This window comes from Scylla paramamosain, chromosome 3 (genome assembly GCF_035594125.1).
Source record: "Scylla paramamosain isolate STU-SP2022 chromosome 3, ASM3559412v1, whole genome shotgun sequence".
Classification (NCBI taxonomy): Eukaryota; Metazoa; Arthropoda; class Malacostraca; order Decapoda; family Portunidae; genus Scylla; species Scylla paramamosain.
Window position 1 is genome coordinate 38,115,800 of NC_087153.1, and position 17,937 is coordinate 38,133,736.

General features: G+C 38.0%; 2 protein-coding genes across 13 annotated transcripts; one reads left to right on the top strand and one right to left on the bottom strand.

The window, feature by feature from the left end:
* Positions 1-347: 347 nt before the first annotated feature.
* On the bottom strand, positions 348-10,743 carry LOC135095231 (matrix metalloproteinase-9-like). Of its 5 annotated transcripts, none has more exons than XM_063996028.1 (14): positions 10,703-10,743; positions 10,134-10,228; positions 9,348-9,412; positions 8,642-8,794; positions 7,694-7,744; positions 5,621-5,782; positions 5,125-5,148; positions 4,529-4,561; positions 3,655-3,810; positions 3,179-3,226; positions 2,024-2,179; positions 1,871-1,915; positions 1,383-1,547; positions 348-680 (listed from the first exon to the last, which is right to left on the bottom strand). In XM_063996028.1, exons 2-14 carry the CDS (start codon positions 10,202-10,204, stop codon positions 640-642), a joined length of 1,170 nt encoding a protein of 389 aa, XP_063852098.1. In that variant the 5' UTR covers positions 10,205-10,228; positions 10,703-10,743; the 3' UTR covers positions 348-639. The 5 variants fall into 5 exon arrangements, with proteins under 5 accessions (XP_063852098.1, XP_063852091.1, XP_063852085.1 ...); XM_063996021.1 differs by having other exon boundaries at positions 4,529-4,576; XM_063996015.1 differs by having other exon boundaries at positions 4,529-4,594.
* LOC135095201 (uncharacterized) lies at positions 1,425-17,761 on the top strand. 8 transcript variants are annotated; one of them, XR_010264160.1, is made up of 4 exons: positions 11,980-12,201; positions 15,189-15,251; positions 15,819-15,947; positions 16,471-17,761. XR_010264160.1 is itself a non-coding variant. In XM_063996004.1 (4 exons), exons 2-4 carry the CDS (start codon positions 15,243-15,245, stop codon positions 17,481-17,483), a joined length of 408 nt encoding a protein of 135 aa, XP_063852074.1. In that variant the 5' UTR covers positions 11,981-12,201; positions 15,189-15,242; the 3' UTR covers positions 17,484-17,761. The 8 variants fall into 8 exon arrangements, 7 of the variants coding, with proteins under 7 accessions (XP_063852070.1, XP_063852074.1, XP_063852056.1 ...); XM_063996004.1 differs by having other exon boundaries at positions 11,981-12,201; positions 17,214-17,761; XM_063996000.1 differs by lacking the exon at positions 11,980-12,201 and adding an exon at positions 1,425-1,555 and having other exon boundaries at positions 15,819-17,761.
* The last annotated feature ends 176 nt before the right edge of the window (positions 17,762-17,937 follow it).

Consider the following 17,937-nt stretch of genomic DNA (forward strand, 5'->3'; position numbering starts at 1 on the left):
TTATTGATGTCTCGGACTGCCTATTTATTTATTTATTTTTTTCTGACAGAAATTACTATATTTCAGTGAACTTCTCGAGGTGGATTCTCGAGATACGCAGTCTATTTTCTTAACCCTTCTTGCTTCTTTTCTGTTCACTTCACAAATGTTCTTTCCAGTATTCTGTATTTCTAATCGTATTCTCAAACGTTTCAGTGTCTTATTTCGATTTGTTATTACAGTTTTATTGAAGGTTATCCTAGAGTTGGGCCTAGACTAAGGGTGTCAAACTCAATCAACGGCCAATCACCCACTTGGTTATGATCTCCAGGCTCACCAATGATTTTGTAAGTACATTCTGGCAAGAGTGAAGTTTACAGTTTATTTTGCTGGTCATCCTGCCTTACCAAGAACATTATTACATATTATTTGGTTTCATCAAATGGATTTGTAATGTTTGTTTATAAAAATTAGCAATGAAAGAACGTTATTGCTAGCAATTTTGAAGTGAAATCAATCATTGACATGTAAATAATAGGTAAGTGTTAACATTACATAGGCTATCACCTTAGTAGTCTAGTAGTTTAATTCCTCAATTACAACAGTTATTGTATATAGTTGAAGAATCACTTGTCACCTCACAGACCAAGTGAACCCTTGTTATTGACGCCTCTCGCCGACAGCGTCATCCCACAAATCATCTGCACAATAAAATGAAAATATTTCAAGTTAGGCGTGAAGTACAATTGCTCAGGGTAGTGATCTCATAATTTTGTTACAGATGCTTCAGACAAAAGGAGTATCTGGCAACGTCCTCCACTCATCACATTTCAGAGTAAAGGATTGGAAAGAACGAAAACTGAAAAAAAAAGAAAAAAAAAAAAAAAAAAAAAAAAATATATATATATATATATATATATATATATATATATATATATATATATATATATATATATATATATATATATATATATATATATATATATATATAAGTAAAAGAGGGAAAAAAGAAGGAAAAGGAATAAAGACAGAAAAAAAAGAAAAGAGCACATGCAGTCAAACTAACGAGAAAGAAATAAAAAAGACAAAAAGAAAACAATGAATATGTAATATAAAACGAATAAGTAAATAAAACAAAAGGCATCATGAGAGAGAAATCCTGTAAAAACAACATTGAAAACCATGAACAACTACAATTGAGAAACCTCTAACATGGTACAGTGATGAAAACGCAAAACTGTGTGTGTGTGTGTGTGTGTGTGTGTGTGTGTGTGTGTGTGTGTGTCAGAGAGCTCTTTTTGCCAGAGGGTTAACACTTAGGCTGTCAAAATAATTCACGATCTTTTTCATGCACTTCTTATACTGGGTTAGAGTTTTCCCAAGAGTACATGAAGGCAAGTTACCGTCGGCACAGTATCCCCATTGAACGATGTCGCCTTGTTCGTCCAGCAGCGTGGCGCACCAGAGGCGGTCGCGTCCCTCGGTGGTGCATTGGGTGTAGTTTCGTCCATTATAGGTGAAGGGGAGGTGACACGCCCACCCGTCCTTAGTAATATTGATGCAAGGACCTTGGCAGGTTTGTGGTTTGTGGCAGAAAATAAAATGCCTTAGTTTCAGTTTTTGTTTTCTACATTCTGTTTCCGTTTTCTATAATATTATCTATGTTACCTTCACTATATTCCTTAACTACTTCACTTCTTCCAAGATCAAAACCTTATATATTCTGCATGATATTTTTTTTTATTACAGGATCAAAAACATTTATGTATTGCAATATTATTATTTTCTCTTTTATCTTTCTTTCACGCACCATAACAAACCAGGAGAGAGATACCAAACACATCCCGACTCTACAGCGTTTAGATAACCAGTGATAACATTCATAACTCACCGTAGGCAGGAGGAGGCACGGTAGGAATTTCCCCAATCAAAAAGTCTGAAGAGAACAGTGAAGTTTTATAAGCAAATACTGAATCAAGTGTTGGATATACTATGCATCACATTTCACTAGTATCTGAGGAAATTAGAATTCCAACGGTCTCACCTTTGCAATAGTCACTCACTGCTGGTTCATTAGTCTGTGTGAGGGACACGGCACACCAGCACTCCGGGGCGTCTACACATGCACACTCTGTATAGGCTAACCCATTGTACACGAAAGGAAACGTACATGGCCCGTTTCGAACAGTCATTGGCACATCTGAGTGAAAGAAGAAGCGAAACTAAATACTATATGACGCTGGTACTCGTGAATGCGTGAAACAGATCAGTGAGTGAGCGAAGGAGGGTGAGTGAACAGAAAGACGGAAGGAAGGGAAGGGAGGAGAGGAGATTGTTTGATTAATTTGGTTTATGCGCCCCAACATCGCGGTCATATGAGATCGCTGCAAAACTTTCAAAGCAACAAAGATGGCAGGTCAAGATACTGATAATAAATTCAAAATTATGGTAAAGCTATTAAAAACACTAAGAATGTGAATGTAGAAAAGAAAGTGGGGAGAAAGGAGTGAAGGAAGGGAGGAGAGAATGCATTTTCAGGGTTTTCACCTCCTGATCTTCACTACTTTTTAATAGGCTGTAATATCCTAAAGGGTATTTTCATGATTCTAGTGACAGCTTAACAAATATTCTGAAATCGCCATTGGAACAGAAATGAGATCCCCATTAATTATCAGTGTGGCCTTTACATTTTTTTTTATGAGAGCCTAAAGCTTCCAAAAAAAAAAAAAAGTAAAACAAAATAAATTAATTAATTAATAAAATAAACAAATAAATAAAATAAAATAAAATAAATGATGAGTAGACATAAGAACACTAACATAAGAACATAAGAAAATAATTATTTTGAAACAAGCAACTAGGAATGCACGTGGCAGCCTAGTACGGGAACTACATCATATAAGCCTACAGACTTCTTGTAGATTTTCTTGTGTTCTTATGAGTTTGAGGGAAAAGAAAGATATCCTTCATGATTTTGGACTATTTCATCACCTTATTTCGACTATTTTCAATGATTCTAATGACTTGGGTGCTTTCATTGGTGTTATCGTGATTCCAGTGATAGTTTAACAAGAAGCCTGCACCATCAAAAGAAAAACATCCTTGGATACCAGACCAGTCATTTGTGTGGCCGTTGAAAATAGTCCTTGAGGGAGCCCAGAGTGTCTCAAAGTACGAGTCTTGACCTGTGTGGTGTTACCTGACATGTTGACCTGGAGGTGCTCGATGGGTACCACGGTGTCGTTGTCTGGCCACAGAACGGAGGACACAGACACCAAGACGTCCAGAGCGGTGATTTTTGAGGCAGGGCGATGGAAAGCAAAAACTTGATAAACTGGATATACTGAACCCTTAGACAATGCAAGAGTATGCCAGTATCTTCACTTTTCATCCCTTTCACTGTTTTTTTTTTTTAACTTCCTACGATTTGAATTGTTTCCAAAGAGGAGTATCAAAATAACTCAGGGACGAAATTGACAAAACTTTTCGAACTTTTTTCATAATTATTTTTGGAAGAAGCTGAGTGGCCTTTTCTTCCATCTTTGTCCTCTTTTTAGCCAGTCTCCTTGGCACATATAGAACATGACAGCAACTAACTTTTTTTTACTACCCTTTGACCTTTCATAATTCTACCCTGTGTCACTTTCAGTTCTCTTCCGTGTGGCTAAGACTTGCCTGCACAGTAGTCGGAGTCTAGTGGGTAGTAGTCGGAGCTGATGCGAAGGGGACACCAACACGGCGATATCCCATCACAGTAACAGCCCATGTGCACCTTCCCTTTGAATTTGTATGGGACGACACACGCCTCCCCGTTCTTTGTGGTTATGGGACCTAGGGAGATGAGACCAGTTAGGTTAGATTAAGTAGTATTCTCAAACCTTTCAGCGTATTAACTCGACTGTTTTTGCTCGCCTCTCGTGGAAATTATTTAGGGTTTTAATTGGGATATTATGATCATATTGATAATCTAACAAGGACTGTGCACCATTGATAGAAAAACACTCATAAGAATCAGACTAATAATCTTTGTGGGATTTAGAAAAATAGTCCTTATGAGATAACAAAGTCCTTAAAAATATAGGTCTTGCTTTTACGTTATTTCCGCGTACTTTCGTAGTGAATCAGAATTATATGGTAAAAATATAAGCGAATTCTTGCCTCACGTGCCACACAGTCACGGTCATAAGTCCAGTAACCATCTGCACTTATTTCTAATGTGTCGTGTGTTTCCCTCTCGTCTGCTCATAGTCACCTTACATAACATGACAGCTGGTGGATTCTTACCAGATCACGGGGGTTCATGACAGAGAGAGAGAGAGAGAGAGAGAGAGAGAGAGAGAGAGAGAGAGAGAGAGAGAGAGAGAGAGAGAGAGAGAGAGAGTCAACACAGTAAAAGTTAATTCGGAAGTTTATCCGATTTTTTTCTTTTTACTATGACTGCACATACACGACATGACACCCATTACGACATTCATCAACAGCTGGCTTTCAGAACTGGCACTTAAATTTCTTTCAGTTTCAATCTTGTGTGTAATATTTAGTAACTTACCGTTTGATTCAGGTCCTCTTGATTTTCTGGTTGCTGGGATGAAAACACCTTCAGAGAGACGCAATACTGGTAACATTGCAGGGAAACAGGGAAACATTAAAGATTTGACTGAAACATTAATCTAGAGGTCATTATTCGTTGGAGAGAACCCCCCCCCCCTCACGCACACACAGTGAAAGAGCTGAAAAAGAAAATTATACAGAAATATATTCAAATTTACGTAGATTAGGCCCTGTGTACTACAACACACACACACACACACACACACACACACGCGCGCGCGCGCGCGCGAGCATTTTCAATCTACAATTTTGTAACTAATTATTCGCACAATTACTATAGCGATAGTCGTGATAATATAAAATTTCAGTTGAATTCCAGAGATTATCATACTGAACTTCCTGAACAGAGAGAGAGAGAGAAAAAAAAAAGAATAGATATATATCCATCTATTCACTTTTATGCCATCAGAGTTGAAGGAAGAGTCATCAGTAGTGAGAAGTGGACAGCAAGGATGAGCTACAGTTAAGCATCAACAAGTGAAGTCTGGAGCCCAAAACAAACAAGAAATAAGACGAAATTACTGAATCACTCACCCTCAACATGCTTTCCATGGTACACTGAAAATATAATGCGAAAGAGATCAGAATGTGAGTCTTAATGTATGTACTGTAAAGACATGCAATAGTGAAGCAACGGTATTCATAAACGTTTCGATTCCCTGTTTCGAATGGAAGTTTTCGGGTGTTTTCAAGCTTGGTTTCACGATTCTAGTGATAGTTTAATCAGGATTCAGCGCCACATCACTGGGAAACATAAGGACATGAGAACTTGACTAATCATCTCGTGGCCTTTGATATTACAATAGCCGACCGTTATTGAGAGAACAAAGCGTTTCAAAATACAAGCCATGGTTTTGGATGTGGTTTCAGATAGAAAAAAAAAGAAAAAAAAAAGAAAAGGAAAACAAAGAAAGGCCAATGAAATTATAAAAAAAAATAAATAATAAATAATTAAGTAAAATGCAATTCAACAAATTAAATAAACAAACAAATAAATGAATATGTAAATAAAAATATAATACAGAAATACCAATTCCCTCCTTTCCGCGGCAAAATTTGATTCTTATGGGCTTGCGCAGCTGATCCACTTCCACGGCGCACCACGGCCGCTTCGAGTCCTCCATGGTGCAGTTGGTGAAGGTCTTCTTGTTGTAATAAAACGGCACCTCGCAGTCTTCGTGGAGGTCAGGATCTGGCAGGGGGAACGCTAATATTTACTGACAGCGTTGTGGAAACCATTCTCTGATATTCAAGTGCCTTATCGCTGCCACTTTTTTTTTTTCTTCTTCTTTTCTTTACAGGCTTTGATAGTAGTGGAAGTTCTTGGAGGTTTTCATACAAGGGAAGTTTTCATGATTCTGCACTATCACTTAGAAAATAAAAACATTCATGAGGATTATAATTTCTGGTACCCTTCAAAACGTTTCAAAATGCAGCTTCCCGTTATGCACGAAACTACGATATCATAGTGTCAGTATATACCACATTGTGAATTACTGGTCTTGTTGCTTGAAACCTGTCTGATTCCATTCATCTCTGTGAGATGTGTGCACTATGCAAAGAGTGGTGAAAGTGTACAGCAATATAACTATACCAATATAAATACTCAGAAGAAAAATTGTTGTAACTTAAAACTTTGTATTATGTAAATCATGCCGTGTGTGTGTGTGTGTGTGTGTGTGTGTGTGTGTGTGTGTGTCGTTCTAAAACACTCAAAATTACTCATTAACTCTGATTGCTAATGGCACAATTTTGACTTCATTTGACCAATCTTCGACAATTTACAGACCTGATATGAAATTGCAGACCCTTTTGCAGTCAGTTGTATTTTTTTTAAATGATCCTCTAAATCTGCAATACAACATTCATTTTAACATGAAGAGAATTTACGGTAGTCAGTAAGTTTTTTTTTTTTTCTTTTTTTATGTAGGAGGGACAATGGCCAAAGGCAACAAAAATCCAATAAATAAAATAAAGTCCACTGAGATGCCAGTCCCAGAAAAGGGTCCAAGTCCCATAAAAGGATCCAAAGCGATAGTCAAAAATTAAAGGATAAGTGTCTTGAAACCTCCTTCTTGAAGGAATTCAAGTCATAGGAAGGTGGAAATACAAAAGCAGGCAGGGAATTCCAGAGTTTACCAGAGAAAGGGATGAATGATTGAGAATACTAGTTAACTCTTGCATTAGAGAGGTGGACAGAATAAAGGTGAGAGAAAGAAGAAAGTCTTGTGAAGCGAGGCCGCGGGAGGAGAGGAAGCATGCAGTTAGCAAGATCAGAAGAGCAGTTAGCATGAAAATAGCGGTAGAAGACAGCTAGAGATGCAACATTGCGGCGATGAGAGAGAGGCTAAAGACAGTCAGTTAGAGGAGAGGAGTTGATGAGACGAAAAGCTTTTGATTCCAACCTGTCTAGAAGAGCGGTATGAGTGGAACCCCTCCATACATGGTCGGATAAAACCCTTGTACAGAATTAGCAGCTTGGGTGTTGAGAAAAACTGGCGGAGACGTCTCAGAACACCTAACTTTATAAAAGCTGTTTTAGCTAGAGATGAGATGTGAAGTTTCCAGTTCAAATTATTAGTAAAGGACAGACTAAAGATGTTCAGTGTAGAAGAGGGGGACAGTTGAGTGTCAATGAAAAAGAGGGGATAGTTGTCTGAAAGGTTGTGTCGAGTTGGTAGATGGAGGAATTGTGTTTTTGAGGCATTGAACAATACCAAGTTTGCTCTGCCCAAATCAGAAATTTTAGAGAGATCAGAAGTCAGGCGTTCTGTGGTTTCCCAGCGTGAAATGTTTACTTCCTGAAGGGTTGGACGTCTATGAAAAGACGTGGAAAAGTGCAGGGTGGTATCATCAGCGTAGGAGTGGATTGGACAAGAAGTTTGGTTTAGAAGATCATTGATGAATAATAAGAAGAGAGTGGGTGACAGGACAGAACCGTGAGGAACACCACTGTTAATAGATTTAGGAGAAGAACAGTGACCGTCTACCACAGCAGCAATAAAACGGTCAGAAAGGAAACTTGAGATGAAGTTACAGAGAGAAGGACAGAAGCCGTAGGAGGGTAGTTTGGAAATCAAACCTTTACAGTAGTAGCACTGACCGTCATCCATTGTTGGAGTAGGCTGAGCCGGAAGGGGACCCACCAGGAATTCTGCAATGATAACAAAAACTAGGACTTGACAACACTTTCTCTTTCTCGCTGACACAAAACATCCCTAACTTAATCTAAACAGGAAGATTTAGAATATTTTTACAACACTCTCTCGCTGACACAAAACATCCCTAATATAATCTAAACAGGAGGGTTTAGAATATTTTTACAATATAGGCTCTTTCTCGCTGACACTTAAATATTCTCAGATAGACGAGAGGGTTTATACATGATCTTCCCATTGGACATAATGTATTACCTCAAACCAGGGTGCCCCACTTCTATCATCTCAAGCTAGGGTGCAATCGCAACACACTCAGTGCATTTAAATGTTGATTTGGAACCTAAAAATCAATCTGTATATCTTGTCACGAAACGAATGCAGATTATCAGCATGAAAGGCTAACATGTTATCGATCGAGCAATAGAAATGATCTCTTTCCATTTTTGTTTTTTTTTTCGGGATTTTTTTTATTTTACATTTATTCTCTTAACTTTTCCCCCAAAGAAGTTTTTTTTTTTCACAAGCATTTCACTTGCAAATTTTTCACCTCCTTTTATATTGAACAATAATCTAATCTAACATCCAAAAAAATTACATAACGAGAAAGTGCTTTATCCTGGGACGAAAAATTAAAGTCTGGTGATCACTGGCAACTTTTAATATACACAATTCATTTTATATGAGATACACAATCGTATCCCATATAAAATGCATTCTTGCCTAGCATATTCAAGAAGGGGAGGGTTCCGAATGTAGGGCAAAGACAATCTCTCTCTCTCTCTCTCTCTCTCTCTCTCTCTCTCTCTCTCTCTCTCTCTCTCTCTCTCTCTCTCTCTCTCTCTTTCAGTGACATAAAACACACTCAAATAAAAAGGAACGTTCAGGGAACTTACTTTTACAATAGCCAGAGGTTACTGGAGCTCCTGCATCGTTGATCTGAGTGGCGCACCAGTGGTCAGGGCGGTCCAGACGTGTGCAGTTGTTGTGCAATTTGCTCTTCCACCAAAATGGAAACACGCAGTCCCTTTCATCCACCACTTCAGGTACTGAAATGTTTGAAAAATTATAATAGTTCAGATTTCCAAACATCTCGGCTTGTCTTAATTGTCTCTTAGGTCTCTTAAGTTACTGATTGTTTTCAAATTAGTATTGCTGTTTCTTTTATCATTTTAGGGATAGTTTAACAAGTATTCTGCATCACAAATAAAAAAAAAAGAAAAACATGGGAAACTGGCTAATCTTGCATCTCCGTGGTGTTTGGAAACAGTCCTGATGAAAGAGTATAGCGTAAGCGTTTCAGAATTTGAGCTTGTAATGGTTTGCAACAGAATGAAGTAGTGGTGGCAACACACGAGATTTGACATATAAGTGTCTTGAATATAGTTGGCTTAGGAAGATGTGCACGACCAAGCTAGCTGGATGAAAGCTGTTAGAATTTTTTATTCTGCATGAAGTGAGAGAAGATATAAGTATCAAAAACAGAAATACGGATGGTAGATGGTGGTGGCGGTGGACTCGACCCCTTAACGAAACACAAACCTTTAAATGATAACAGAAGGAAAAACTAAATGACCATGCCAATACTTGTCCTATAATTACCTGACACGGGTTTTTGATAGAGCTGTCCTGCGCGAGACACAAGCACATGTCCCTCCAGCACTGACCTGCAACATGAATAGTGCAGCAATAGCCATGGCAGCAAGTTCTGATTCATAGAAACACTTGCACTGTCTTTTCAAACGTTTCGGCACCTATCAACTACTTTTAACGGCCCTTAGTGAAAGTTACTTGGAATCTTCGATTTTTTTTTTTTTTTTTATGATTCTAACACATAAGAACCTAAGAACATAAGAAAATAATGGAAGCTGTGAGAAGCCATAAGGACATGTGTCCTTATGGTAATAGATTAACAGGCTCAAGTTAATGTTATTAGTGTTTCAAAGATTTGTTGTGATTCAAGTGAGAGCTAAGCAAGGATTCTGCGTCAAGAAAGGGCAGGGGATGGGGGTGGGGGGGGGCAAGCATAGCACGAATTCGTGTTATTCGTGTTCCTTATGAAAGCTCGAATCCAATCCCTGCTGATAGGTGCGTAATGTTTCTGTTATGTACGATGCTTTGGTCTGAATCGTAAGACCATGACTAAGAATGCACCTATTTAGTTTGATTGATTGATTGGTCTTTATTTATTTTTTTTTTCGAACTTCAACAGGCCAGATGTTTAAATATGAAACTTTAGATATTAGCTTACACTCCTATAATAAAGAAATGATAATTTATGAATACGCATTGCTTATCGTTCTCACTTTTATGTAAACATGCTAGTTACTTGGATACTTTCTCACACACTGCTAATCTTAACAGACAAAGGTGATGACAGGCACTAACCAAGCATGAAGAGCAAATACCACAATGAGGCACAAGACATTCACATCACTGAGCCTCCCGCCAATCGCCATGCCCAAATCTGCGTGACACTGAAACTAAAGAGGTATTTTTACATGATGCTGATATCATGCCCTTCATTTTGAAGCGCTTTGTTCTCGTCAGGTTTACATTCAAAGACCACGGTGATAATCAGTTGAGTTCTCATGAATATTATTATTATCAATGATGCACAGTCTTTCTTAAATATCATCGGAACAATCAAGAAAGTATCCTTGTAAATCTCCATTAACTTCCACCAAACCTTGTGGTCAAGATAAAACGCTGAGAGTTTTGAGAATACAACACCAGAAGAAACTTATGGTTTTCAAATGTTTTAAGGATTCTAATGATAGTTTAACAATGATTATGCACTGCCATTTAGAAGAAGAGGAGGAGAAGGAGGAAGAAGAAAGCACTCATAAAAACTACAATAATCTCCGTAGTCTTTAAAAATAATCCTTATGTGATCCCCAAGCCTTTAAAAAGTCTGGCCCATGGCATGTGGCGTATATCGTGAGGGAGTGTCTTACGAATCACTATAACAAGGAACGCAGGGAGTGACTGACTAGGGGAATGCTAGTCTGTGTGTCTTTCCTTTCTGTCCTTGGTTTTGTTGTGGTAGCGTACCGTCTACCTCCCTCTGCTTGACGTGTTGCAACACCGGTTTGTGATGCAGGAGGGTTGTTGTGATTCAGTGCTGGGGGAGAGCTAACCACATGACAACAGACTGTGACCTTAAGTCCTGTATTCTTTACCAGAAATATCACAGATTGCCTGAGCTTATGGCACAGGTTAATAATATCAGTAGACTTCAGTTGCAAAACCTAGAAGATGCCTAAAATGATGGATATTTGAAGTTGTGAAAACAGTCAAATATATTTATTTATTTATCCAAATGTTATGTGCTTGTGATAAGTGTGGAGTGCATTGTATCAAAGAAAAGTAAATTCAAAGCGGCAAAATTTATTTTAGCAGTGTAGTTAATCCTCACCGTACGCAAAACTTTCACATTTACACTCATTTATACCATCCTCATAGCTCCTGGCGAAGAAAAGAAAGTATTGCTGCCCTCATTTGGGGATCAGCTGTAAAGCTAGAATAAGTATCCAAAAATATTAAAAATAATTATAAGAAAATTGTGTAACAGAGAGAGAGAGAGAGAGAGAGAGAGAGAGAGAGAGAGAGAGAGAGAGAGAGAGAGAGAGAGAGAGAGAGAGAGAGAGAGAGAGAGAGAGAGAGAGAGAGAGAGAATGTCAATCCTTAACGTGTATGGATGTTGGTTTGTCGCTCTTTTAGTAAATTACTCAGTCACTGAGTACATCAAACTTCAGTGTGTTTGTGTTCAGCCAGTGGGTCCGTCAAGCCGTAATGTGTGTGTGTTATTTACATTTACCGAAGACATGATTACAATCACTCATTACTACTCTTCTCTCACACCCAACAATACTTCAGTCATACCATAGGCGCAGGAAGCCTTGAAATATGAGACATGATAATAACGGACATACATCACGCATACTAATTTTTCGTATCAGTCTTTGAACTGAGAGTAGAGATTATAAAAATGCATACCCAGGAATCAATTTCCGCGCCATTCACCTGCGAGAACCGGCGTGACATGACGAGATCAATACAACATATCTAATATTCTCCCTTATTTTAGGCCTCCCCGCTCCCATAGAATGATTCATGAGATACTGCTGGGTGTCTGGGAGAAGAGGAAGTTCGGTATCAATGAGTAATTATATTCACGTGTGCGTTGAGGATAAATAAAAGCATTAAATAAGTGCGCTGCAGGGGTTCTGTTAGGGGCAGGGAAACGCGCGCCACTTGCTGCTTTCCTAGCCTGTCTCCCCACCCCGCCGAAACACGGGCTAGCAACTCAGCTCACGAGAGGGAAGACTAAAGCAGTAAGAGTAAGGGCTTATAGTTCATACAAAGTTATAGAAATCACGAGAAGTATTAAACACATCCCAAGGGACTGCCAGACAAGTGGTGACAGAGGGAAGATACCTGGAACATGTGGCAGGTCTGTGTGTATGTGTGTGTGTGTGTGTGTGTGTTGAGGTGCAGTGGCTGTGTGAGTGCCCAAAGCTGATATCATGTAAAAATGTAGGTAATAAGAACCCTACAGAAGGCCAGTTGATCACTACAAGGCAGTTCCTGTGGTTAATATTATCTTTCAGGGTGTTTGCTGGTTTGCGCCTTTATTCTCACATAGTTATTGTTAATGCATGACAACAGTGATAACCACCAGCGATGGAAGCCATTAGAATTATTAGACACTCCCCAGAGGACTGCCAGACAGGTGATGACAAGAAGATAATTGTGGGTGTTCTTCCTCCCATGTAGCAGATCTGTGTGTTTGTGTGTGTGTGTGGTGCAGCCTTGTGGGTGTCCTAAGCTGTTGTCATGTAAGAATGTATGGAGTAAGGAAGCTGCAAAACGCCATTTGATCAACACAGCTCAGTTCTTATGGTTATTATTATTATTATTATTATTATTATAATTATTATTTATTTTATTTATTTCATTTTTTTTATGTAGGAGGGGCACTGGCCAAGGGCAACAAAAATCCAATAAAAAAAAAAAGGCCCACCGAGATGGCAGTCCCTGAATAGGGTCTGTTAGAGGCACAGTGTTATCAGCTTTCATCTCTTATGGTTATTATGAATGCATGACAGGACAGTGATAATCACCAGGAGTAATACCGCTGAGTGGAGGTCATGAGGCTTTGAGTTACTTTAGTTAGATTAAGAAGCCAAATTTCACATATTCTGAGCTCCTCCAGTCCATAAACCCTGGATTCCTACCCAGCTCCTGTGTTTGTTGTGGATAGAAGAGAAAAGTGGATTTAGGTGTGTGTCCCTTAATGGTGATGTTTACTTATACATATATCGAGCAGTTTTATTTTACAAGTGCACAGGGAGAAGCAGTTGATATGTTACTAATTCTGTCATTTAGATTTCATCAGTGTGAATATTTTGAACCCCAACAACACCTTCTACAAATAAACATTAATGTCAATAATGAATTTCAAAATTTTGCTCTTGCCGTAGACATTGTGTAAGATGATCTGAGAGACGAGTCAGGCTGTCATGCTCAGAGCCACTTCATACTGCTGTGGGTGCACTTCTGTCTAATGTCAATTGTGTGGCTACTGTTAGGTTATGTTAGGGTCTGGTTAAATTTGGTTAGGTTAGGTTCAGTTAAGTTCAGTTAAGTCAGATTAGGTTAAGTTGAATAAAATTGGGGGAGAGAGAAAATTATGGAAGTTACTTTATTGCAGTATTACTAATGTCTCAGTTTGAATCTATATTCCCATATAGTGTAAATCAGCATAATACATAACTTTTTGGGAGGGAAGATTTTCATGTTTTGTCATTTATTAATCAACCTGGTAACATTTATGTTATGATTTTGTGTTGAAAAATATGCTCCTGAAAAATCAATAGATGTGAAAATGAATCCTTGGTATGAGTCCACTGGATGATACTATAGTGTAACATGTAGCAGAGAACCCATCAAGTGGAAGGTCTGGGATTTGATGCCTGGTCAGTGCTTAGTGTGATTTTGGATACATGTTAGAGCTTCCGAGTCTCACCAGAAGAGCAGGCATCTTGAACAGTAAGGTTGAAGAATTTAAATTGATAGCTGATGTTGATAACTGAAATTCTTCAAGGTAAGTCTTCAAGATGCCTTTTTTTCTGGTGAGACTCCCTTGTCCCCAACGACTATCTGGATCACACTAGGAAAATTTGACAAACACAAGCTTGAGAAGTGATATTTTGCTGAGAGTAAGTTGTTGGTTGCCCTAACAATGAATTACTGCTAGGTGACAGATGACGTGCTTCAGGCTTAAAGTAGTGTTTTAGGGTCCTAGCATGGCATAATTAATTATAATACTATATATACCTTGAAACTTCATGGAAATACTGAAGAGTTTATCAAAAGATGAAACAGATAGACTTGAAGGCTTTCACTGGGGATTGAACCTCTTTTGGGACACTCACGAAAACACAACTCCCGACACCTTATTGCTCAGGCCAGGGTGGGCACCAAGGCCTGAGTTAATTTTGGTTGGCCTTGGCTATCCTGTTGCTACATGATACTACTGCATTGAAAGGAATTATCATAGGCATGGTTACTAGGGGAGTGTCCATTATGAGTAAATAATGCGGCAATTAACTAGTAGGTTAGGGTAGATTATTCCATTTTCTTTTGAGTGTTTTAGGTTTCCAGTATGATATACATAATTGTCATATATCAGTATGCCATTAGTGTTAAGTTTCACAACTGTAGTACAATCTTTGCTGGAGCTGGAGCACCATTATCCTGTGTTTCTATATTTTGGCAATACTTGAAATATTTGTCAGTCATTGGGTTTATTTATTGTGTAAAATATATAAAAAATTGCTTCATAATTCATGTTTGCTGCTTTGTTAACTGTATTCCTTTGCACTGTTTCAGTTGCATAATGTATAAATGTATGATTATCTCTCATTAAACTCATGATCTGCATGATACTCTGCCTTAGAGCATCATGGAAACACTGAAAAACTGACTCAGAGGTGGGACTAATTGGCATTTAAAATTTTTTCAATGGAGGTCAAACCTCTGTTCACAGGACTGCATGTTGACAGCTTACCAATCAGGACAACATGATCAAGGCTTCAGTGAATTTTTGTCAGCCTTGATTGTCCCATCACTACACTTTTGTCATCCTTAATTGTCTCATCACTACACTTTTGTCAGCCTTGATTGTCCCATCACTACACTTTTGTCAGCTTTGATTGTTCCATCACTACATTTTTGCACATTGTTTGTGAAATCTTTTGTATGAAGCAAGAATAAGACATTACCTTGACTTATTGCATTTGGGTAAATCTTGTAGTTTCTGGTGAATTGTGCCAATTTGCAACATCTTAATTGTTTAATTCATGCTTTCCTTGCAGTGAGTAATTTGTTTTACTTTCAGAATTTAAAATTTCTAGAAATAACTAACTTTTGATACAGCTTTCAGATTGCTGATGTCTTCTAATAGCTGCGGTGCCTCAGAAAGCAGTCAGTATGCCAAAGGTAAGTTTTGTGTGTGTGTGTGTGTGTGTGTGTGTGTGTGTGTGTGTGTGTGTGTGTGTGTGTGTGTGTGTGTGTGTGTGTGTGTGTGTGTGTGTACATGCTTTGTGTCAATGCCTGCTTTGTGGGATATCTACCTGTTCTGTAAAATAGAAGTGTTGATGAAATGACTTAAAGTTTTCAAAGATTATAGAATTGGGAATAATTAACCTCTCTCTTTATGTTCTAGATATTTAATCTTTCCATCATAGCACCTGTGAACATAGAAGTACTATGGTATGAAGCTTTATAGTGAATATTTTTGAAGTTCTGTTTATATTTTTGCCTCCTCTTGATTTCACATCTTAGTTTTATGTTGCTCAGAATAGAAAGGGTAAACTTACCACTAAAAGGCAACAAGATTTTAGGTTCCAACAGAATCATACACATTTTTCACTCTTTGTATTAGTGAAAACAACAAATCAGTATGCCACAGTGGCATATTTTGCTTTTATCTCAAGTAGTTCATGTTAACTTTTGAAGGTTATGTAAATGTTGGATGAAATTTTATAATTAAAGATGACATTTCAGGTGAGGCATTTTGCAGCCATGGAGGACTCCTACACTGAGGACTTGAAACATACTCATGTCAAGAGGAAAGCTGTGAAGGAAGAGTCAACAGAAGAATTACCATCAAAAGTTCCCCGAAATAAACTTAGGGTATGTGACAACACATTAGATGAACTTCCTTACCATGGAAGATTCATGAAGATTGATGAGATATTTGATTATCTGAAAGGTTCCAAATATGTTCTTGAGTCTATACCACCTGGTGAAAAAAACAATGTATTCTTTGTTGTTGAAGACTCAAAAAATGCTCTGAGGAGAGAGAAAAATTTGCCAGTTGTATATGATGATGGCTGTGAAGTATTAAGTAATAAAGGTAACAATGGTACTGCCTTTGTTCAGTATATTGAGGGAAAATTCAAATTTTTGAGGATTAAAAAGAAAATTTTCTATGTCGGTACATATGAGCAGAATAAGACTACTTGGAAGCCTCTAAAACCACAGCCAGACCCAGAAAGTATAGTCAGAGTGTGTCGCTACTACTCAATATTAAGAGGTAACATCAAGAGGCGTGTCACTTCTGTGTCAGGAAAAGATTTTAAGGACAGAGCATTATTTGAGTACCTTTGTATGGATTCTGGTAATAACACCAGTGAATTTACTTACAAATCAGTAGAACCCAAGTCCCAAAATAAAGCACAGAAGAATAAGCCTTTGATTTCTGAAGAGCTTACTGAGCAAGAGAATAGTGACAGTGAAGAGGATGTTGAACAAGAGACCCCAAGAAACCTGAAAGAAATTCCTAACACAAAAAAAAAGGTGCAAAGAAACATGTTATCCAAAGTCCATGATGAAGACCTTGTAATGTTAGCTATGCTGGAAGAAAACCCATTTGTGCAGGCCGTTATCAGTAGAAAAGATAAATCCCCATGTGTAATCTTATACAATGACAAGCAGTTTAGTGAGATGAAAAGGAACCTGCAGTTTGGAAGTGTTTTGGGAATAGATTGCACTTATATGTTTGATGATTGTTTTGTCACCATGACTGTTTATCAGAATTCGAGAGCACTTCACAAAGAAACTGATGAGCCGCTTCTGTATCTTGGGCCTGTGTTTCTCCACTCAGATCAGGACTTTTTGACCTATGTATTTTTCTTTTCTCACATTATGGGCAAGTTAGAAGATACTGAGCTGAATTTTGAGGTAAAATTAGGGGAGGATGTGGAGTTGTCTTTGTTTAAAGCATTGAAGCATTCTTTTCCAGCATCAGTGCAAATGGTAAACACTCATCATCTGAAGGATCTTGTAAGTGAGCATCTCAGTACCATTAACATGAAGTTAAAAACACATTCAGCAATTGTAGACAAAATATTTGGTTCTAAAGGCATAATCAGTAGCCCTAGTTCCCCTGTGTTTCAGAAAAGGATGATGGAGTTGCAAGGCTATGTTAAGGAATATCCTACCCTTAGAACGTACTTTGATAAGCTGCAGCTATTCTTGTATCCATATATTTGTGAGCCACTGCAGAGAGGAATCTCCCAGCAGTTGTGGCTAAATGACAATGATGAGGTTCTGGATAAGTTGCTGCATGCATTTCTTAAAGATAAACCAAGCAAAATGTCTGATATTGTGGAGAAGATATGTACAGTCACCAGACTACAAATGGTCAAGTTAGAGGATGTATGGTAGTCATACAAAAAGTAGAGTGGTTGTAGGAGATATGTAGATTGCATTCTATATGTTTACTGTACCTTAATAGAAATAGCTTGAATGCAACTATATACCTGCTATAATGTGTATATAGTTGCATCATAGTATACGGTATCAAGAAACAAATATTATGAGAACTGCATTTTTAAGTGAATATAAAATTAAGGAGTATTTTGTAAAGTAGTATTCTATCAGCTCCTGCAACCAAAAATGTACAAGATAATTTTTAACTTTTTGAATAAATTGAATAAAACATTTGTCCATCTATATATCAGGCTGGCAGTCCCACACAGGATGGCCTAGACAAAGCATCACACACGTACACACTTCATTCATACTCTTATCCCTGTTGGTCCCCTATTGGAAAGAAATAGTCTTATGGATCACTCTGCTACATCATTTAAATTTAATTTACAGTGTGTCGGGTGCCCAA

Excerpts from the sequence above, each read along its gene's own strand:
- LOC135095231 (XM_063996015.1), bottom strand. The coding sequence starts at position 10,204 with ATGGCGATTGGCGGGAGGCTCAGTGATGTGAATGTCTTGTGCCTCATT. Across the intron at positions 8,795-9,347 it reads CTATCAAAAACCCGTGTCAG|TACCTGAAGTGGTGGATGAA; the intron begins GTAATTATAGGA and ends CAAACATTTCAG. Across the intron at positions 4,595-5,124 it reads CCATGGAAAGCATGTTGAGG|TATTGCGTCTCTCTGAAGGT; the intron begins GTGAGTGATTCA and ends CAATGTTACCAG.